Source organism: Amblyraja radiata, chromosome 8 (assembly GCF_010909765.2).
Source record: "Amblyraja radiata isolate CabotCenter1 chromosome 8, sAmbRad1.1.pri, whole genome shotgun sequence".
NCBI lineage: Eukaryota > Metazoa > Chordata > Chondrichthyes > Rajiformes > Rajidae > Amblyraja > Amblyraja radiata.
The window spans coordinates 30,849,584-30,856,721 of NC_045963.1; the positions used below are offsets into that span (position 1 = coordinate 30,849,584).

The window sequence follows — 7,138 nt, forward strand, 5'->3', positions numbered from 1 at the left end:
GAGCATTTCCTCATTTTGGATTTGCAGCACAGCATTCAACATTTTCTACTTGTACTATTTACTGGGGAGTTGTACAGCCTGAAAAGGAGTGGCACACCTCAGTTCAACACCTGGAATTTCATTTAGCTGCAGTTGTGTTTGATGGAAGTTGCAGTCTAATTTAGAAAAAGTGGTGAGGTTATTTTCCACATGAGATTCTGGCCCGAGGCTTAGCATATTTTCTCAATTTTAAGAATATATTGCAATAAATTTACTTTTGGTCATGAAATTCTGTATAGCACATACGAGGGAATGGTTACAGGAAAGATAATTGGGGAAGGGGTTAGGACTGATGATGTGAATGCTCTGGGAGCCAGCATAGACTTAAATGGCAGTCCCCTATGTTGTAACGAAATGTGAGAAAAAATATATACTAACTTGAGAAATCAAATCTGGCTTTGCATCTTCAATGGATATTGAAATATGCAAAATAACAACTGTTTAAGTTATTCTGGACCCGGCAACGATTTTGCCAACCATTTGCATTCGGTCCGCCAAGGCCTGCAGGATCTCCCAGTTGTTATCCATTTTAATTCCTCTTCCCATTCCTATGCTGACCTTTCTGCCCTGGGTCTCCCTCATTGCCAGAGAGAAGCCATATGCAAACTGAAAAAGCAACACCTTATATGGCTAGCCCACAACCCAATGGTATGAACATTGAATTCTCCAATTTATGGTAACTACATAACCCTCCCCTTCGCCCTTCCTTTGCCATATAACCACCCCCCTTCTTTCTCCCTCTCTCCCTACATTCCTTCTTCTAACGTCACAATTTATAACTTAAATCCATTTATCTCACACCTTCTGTCTATTTATCTATGGCCTTTGCCCAACCATCTGCTTATGAAAATACTCTCCTGGCCTGTGTTGTCCTGGCCTGCCAGGCTTTGTCCTGCCCCTCTTCTCCACCAGCTTTCTTCTCCTCCCCCCCCTCCCCTTCCCCCCCACCACACAAAGAGTCTGAATGGGAGTCACAACCTGAAATGGCACTAATCCATATTCTGCTGAGTTGCAGCCTGACCCGCTGGGCGACTCTAGCACTCTTGTCTTCTAAACAATTTGCCCCAACTCTGCTTTGAAACAAGAATTGACCACACATGCTTTAATTACGTAGCATGGGGTAGGTAACAATATCGGGTTAATAGCATGTCATTCAAATATGAATATGATTGGTTCACAGAAATTTTAGTTGGAACTTTGAACTGAAAGAAAAATCAGTGAGAAAGACCATTGAAATGATCAAACCTGGCCCTCTGGCCAGAGGTGGGTGAGGGTGCTGCAACTTCTCACACTTTGGGAACATCCGTAAAACCTTTTCTCTGTCTGCCTTGAAATCTCTTGCTATCGTGTAGTTTGAGCGCTTATTTTGGGCATCTGGTATTGGGAATGCAGATGTAGCCTGCCCATCGGAGCTAAGAGAGTGCCTCACTGCTGGTGATGTTGACCTGGAAAAGGACATTGTCATTGATTAGTCAACCCCGCTGATGGATCTGGAGGATTCTGCAGACAGCAATTGTACTGTTCCTCCAATACCTCCTGAATCAAGATCTCATTAAAAGTACAACTCCGGTATTGATACATCCTCCTTAAAATCACTGATAAACTTTTTTTCTTCCTGTGTTAGTATTTGTTTTTTTGTCCATTGCAATTTTAAAATGGATATTCAAGGATTTGCATAAAGGTTTTAATTTCAAAATGGTTGGGGATTGTCATAAAGCTATGGACTTTTATGACATTATACTATATTATGCATCACTTTTATTTGTAGGACTTCTTGAAGAAAATGATATCTTCAGGAATGCTCAAGCTGGTGTCCTTATCAGCACAAACAGTCATCCAGTGTTACGGAAGAACAGGATATTTGATGGATTTGCAGCAGGTTTGTGACTTAATCTAATCTGTGATCAAATTATTTATCTTAATCGGATGTTATTTAATATGAAAGAATGTATTCAATTACAAAACTGGCTTGAAGGGAGGAAGCAGCACGATATGCGGTTTCTAGTACAAAGACTGAATTCTGATAAAATTATGACTATTTACCTCTGGTCTTTTTTAGCTATCTCCCATGCTGTCCAATGGAGATTATGGGATGTAATGCTCATCCCTCTAAAGAAACTGTTAGAATGGTGTTCTGGATGAAAAATATTTGTGATTTTTAAAGCACATTTATATTGCCTTAGTAAAGAAACTCAATTAGCAGGAATAATTGCTGTAGTAATTTTAAGCCACTGAAATAAACACTTTTAATACATCCAATTTCCTTCCACTATCTCCTTTATCAATTTGTATGCTCCCTTCTTGTATTTTTGTGTATTCATGTATTGTCCAGTCCATTCTTTTCACTTGCGTGTAAATTGTAAAAGTTAAAGGTCTCAGAAAAACAAAATTGTGTGTCAAGTTTTACAGAACCAGATAACTATCATGCACTGTTGCTGGCTATCTTGGTGTTCCATAAAGTAGCAGCTCCAAGTAATGGTCAAACTTTGGTGAACACAGGAACTGGGATTCAGTGTTGCATGCAGCAATTTCCACTGAACTTAGGAGGTGGCATAATTTTATTTTTTCCTAGTCGAAGCCTGATTCAGTAAAGTGCAGGCTGGCTGGAATACCGAATCTTTCTACTTCTGTACCCTGAGTGGTTGGGATACTGGTGTCCAGGTAAATGCACTGTCATGTTCAAAGACCGCAAGCGTTAACAACCACCTATTTATAAAAGGGTGCTGATTTCTATTGCTGTGCTGATCTGATTGTGCAGATTGCCCTTGCCTCTTTGGGGTGGCACAGAGTGCCTCAGCGGTAGAATGATGCCTTTCAGTGCAAGAGACCCAGGTTTGATCCTGACCATGGGTGCTGTCTGTTCAGAGTTTGTACGTTCTCCCTGTGACCACATGGATTTTCTCTGGGTGCTGCGGTTTCCTCCGACATTCTGCGAAGCGTAAATTGGCTTCTGTAAAGTGTAAATTGTCCCTAGTGTGTAGGATAGTGCTAGTGTATGGGGTGATTGATAGTTGGCGCGGACTTGGTTAGCCAACATGCCCGATTCCATGCTGAATCTTCGAAGTCTGGCTTTTGAATGAATCTCTTCCTGCCTGTCTTCTCTCCCCTCATAATCCAAGGTGCATTCATTCTAGCTGAGTAAATTATTACCCTGGAGTATCATCACAGACTAAGTTCCAAATGCATTGATGGACTGCAAATCTAAATTCCAATGCAATTAATTGAAGCAATATTGGATCAAAGAATTTACCTCAAATGCATTAAAAACCTAATTTACTAGAATAAGTCCAGAACCTACTTAATTTAGAGTTCCAGTTGCATTTAACCAATGCTCTTATTTTGCAGGTATTGAAATAACAAATCATGCTACAGCTACTCTAGAAAACAATCAGATATTCAACAACCGGTTTGGAGGGTTGTTTCTGGCATCTGGTGTGAATGTTTCAATGAAAGGTATAAAACTTGTTTTTCCTTTATTAGAGTTAAATGATAAAGTTTTGTATTTACTTATAAAATGGGATGTATTGGATACAAGAATAAGGAGAATTTGCTCACTCTCTGACTACATTGTGTTCCAGTTTCCTCCTCCTTCCCAAAAGGCATATTGCTTGTTAGGTTAATTGGCCTCTTCAAATTATCCCTGATGTAGGTTAATGGTGAAAGAACAGGGGTCAGCGGGGTGTTAATAGGCATGTGTAAGAGAATAGGTTACAGGGTTGGGGCAAGGGAATGAATATGTAGTTTTAAAATTCAGCAGAAAGACGGTCAATGTTTCAGGTCCAATGGTCTTTTGGGATTCCAATATAGTTGGAGAAACTGGTGGAATTATAAACCAGGATACTCATTATCCATTTTGGCATATTTATATTTTTTAATTTGTTTAAAAATAATGGAAGAGGATAAAAACCAAGAAAATGAAATTAAGTGGATATCAATTTTACTGACAGCGAGTTAAACAGTCACTGTGAAATCAAATTATGTTAATCTAATGCTAGAATAGGCAGCAAAAACAGAAACTATGTAGTTCTATACCTAATTAAGAAGGTCTGAGGGGTTGATTATCTGCTTATGTAACATGATGGCTCTTTCTCTTTTAAGATAATAAAATAATGAACAATCAAGATGCCATTGAGAAGGCTGTTAATAGGGGCCAATGCTTGTATAAGATATCCAGTTACACCAGCTACCCAATGCACGATTTTTACAGGTAAATTTTGTGGAATATCTGGAAATATTTTTCAATTATTTAAGTCTCCTGTTTTGAATTTAAGTTTCAATGCCAGTTCTTTTGATTTTCCCCCAGGTGTCATACCTGCAATACAACAGATCGAAATGCAATCTGTGTAAATTGCATTAAAAAATGCCATCAAGGACATGATGTGGAATTCATTAGACATGATAGGTTAGTACTGTGGAGCCAAACCTTCACTAACTGCAGACCATGAACGTTAGTAGAGATTGTGTTTCAAGTGGGCAAATAGCCTTCCAGGATATTTGTTTAGTGCAATTGTTTATTTATGGTTCCTATGTTCTACAGTGCCCTCCATAATGTTTGGGGCAAAGACCCATCCATCATTTATTTATTTGCCTCTGTACTCCACAATTTGAGATTAGTATTAGAAAAAATCACACGTGGTTAAAGTGCACATTGTCAGGTTTTAATAAAGGCCATTTTTTTAACATTTTGGTTTCACCATGTAGAAATTACAGCAGTGTTTATACATAGTCCCCCCATTTTAGGGCACCATAATGTTTGGGACACAGCAATGTCATGTAAATGGAAGTAGTCGTATTTAGTATTTTGTTGCATATCCTTGCATGCGATGACTGCTTGAAGTCTGCGATTCATGGACATCACCAGTTGCTGGGTGTCTTCTCTGGTGATGCTCTGCCAGGCCTGTATTGCAGCCATCTTTAGCTTATGCTTGTTTTGGGGGCTAGTCACCTTCAGTTTTCTCTTCAGCAAATAAAAGGCATGCTCAATTCGGTTCAGATCGGGTGATTGACTTGGCTACTCAAGAATTTACCATTTTTAGCTTTGAAAAACTATTTTGTTGCTTTAGCAGCATGTTTGGGATCTTGCTGTAGAATGAACCGCCGGCCAATGTTTTGAGGCATTTGTTTGAACTTGAACAGATAGGATGAGTCTATACACTTCAGAATTTGTTATGCTACTACCATCAGCAATTGTATCATCAATGAAGATAAGCGAGCCAGTACCTTCAGCAGCCAAAACTAATTCCATTTTATTTTCTCTCCGACTATGCACTTACCTTTGCTTCAAATTCTTGTCCATTCCTATGGCAAAACATTGTCCCTATTTTTTTTTTTTCCTCTGGCAATTTTAAATTGACCCGTGTAATATTTAACCATGACTCATACAAATGGATCATAATCAAGCTCGGGAATGTTTGCTATTAATATGATAAAATCTCATCCTCAGCAATACGTATAACTTGCCGCATCAATATCTGACCAACTGCTTACGAGAGATGGGCATGACATATTGCAGTTCAGAACTTAATGGTGTGCAGTCACCTTTAGTACCTAGTTACGGTTATCATCATAGAAATATTCAGAATATTTTTTCTTTGATTTCCCTGACCATTACATGTTGTTATAGTATCTGAATGAATAGGTTTATTGGCCAAGTATTCACATACAAGGAATTTGCCTTGGTGCTCCGTCCGCAATAATGTATCCCGATGTCCTGCTACAATAGACTAGCTAACTGCAATTTCCCTTGATTGTCAGTGTAAATAGGATGTATATAACCAATAGAGCAAATAATGGGGTTTTGTGTGCCGTTTTCTTTATTGCCTTTGTCATGTATTTCAATAGGGATACTGCAATGTAAAGAAACTTATATTTTTCTCCCTTTCCTTGCAGATTTTTCTGTGATTGTGGTGCTGGAACACTTTCAAATCCTTGCACATTAGCTGGAGAACCCACGCATGATACAGACACTTTGTATGACTCTGCACCACCAATAGAGTCCAATACCTTGCAACATAATTGAGTTTGTGTATCCTGCCATTCTAATCAAACGGAACTCCATTTGTACAAAAACACTCTGGGGACAGAAAAATATAATTTGCTCAGATCTTCAGGAAGAATGTGTCATGATTTGTTCAGCAGTCGTGCATGTGTGGATGACACTGGAGTCCAGTCGGGTGCTCTGGCAGTGAAGGAAAGGAGCAATCTGCTAACTCAGGATTAAGAGAAGACTGGGTATAATTAGCATTACTACAGACTAAACAGTCAGCAGTGTACTGTCCAAGGGACAAAAAGGCTTACACTGGTTTTTGTACCCCAAATGCCATCTTGTGCAGCTGCATTGCAATTATATAGGAAAACTGTTGTTGGACACAGCATCACAGAAACCACAGGACTATGATACAGTACCTATGGCCAATGGGTACTGATTGGGTTGGTGTATGTATGAAATTGTGATCTAGCACTTCTGTTTTTGATTTTTTTTTTAAATATTCAACTGAGACAACTGATTTTAATGCTTTTTCTCATGTAGCTTTTTTGTAAGTTCAAGCAAAACATTGTACTTGAATGTGTCCTGTTTTGTTAGCAGAACTAGACTTGCTGTAACTATACTCATGTCCCAGTATCTTAAGTTCTTTCTATGAAAGAGAAAAGAAACACTAATCAATTGTATTCCTGAGCTATTGATTATTACAGAACATGGATATGTTCTTTTTAAAGTTGTTTCCATGTCAAACTTATACTTTTGAGACTGATGGGGCTCAGTGGAAAAAAAAGCATATGAAATAGTATCAGTATTTTCACCCCTACTAAAGGAATTAAATGTTTCATTACCATGTAAATATTGTTACAAAAAGTAACTTCCAGTGCCATTTTGGCAATGCTTCTCCCTGTAATGAAGCATTTAAGTATATATGTACATATACTCAGTCTCTCTTCAATAGTTATTCATTAATGCGTATTGGTGACAGTGGGTAAAATCATCAGCTTGAAAGTGTATGCATGTACCATAACATCCTAGACTTAATATATTGTGGAGTATTCAATAACCATTATGTAGATGCTAGGTAACAATAAAAGGGTTTAATTTCCTAGGACCAGA

The 7,138-nt window shown here is 38.4% G+C and overlaps 1 protein-coding gene across 1 annotated transcript in view; it reads left to right on the top strand.

The window, feature by feature from the left end:
* The window catches only part of fbxo11 (F-box protein 11), a 102,844-nt gene extending 95,714 nt beyond the window's left edge, over positions 1–7,130 (top strand). The window contains exons 19-23 of the mRNA XM_033025495.1: positions 1,808–1,918; positions 3,385–3,492; positions 4,138–4,246; positions 4,343–4,441; positions 5,929–7,130. Of these exons, the coding sequence (XP_032881386.1) occupies positions 1,808–1,918; positions 3,385–3,492; positions 4,138–4,246; positions 4,343–4,441; positions 5,929–6,058 (557 nt within the window). The 3' untranslated portion in view covers positions 6,059–7,130. The remainder of the gene's footprint in view (positions 1–1,807; positions 1,919–3,384; positions 3,493–4,137; positions 4,247–4,342; positions 4,442–5,928) is intronic.
* The last annotated feature ends 8 nt before the right edge of the window (positions 7,131–7,138 follow it).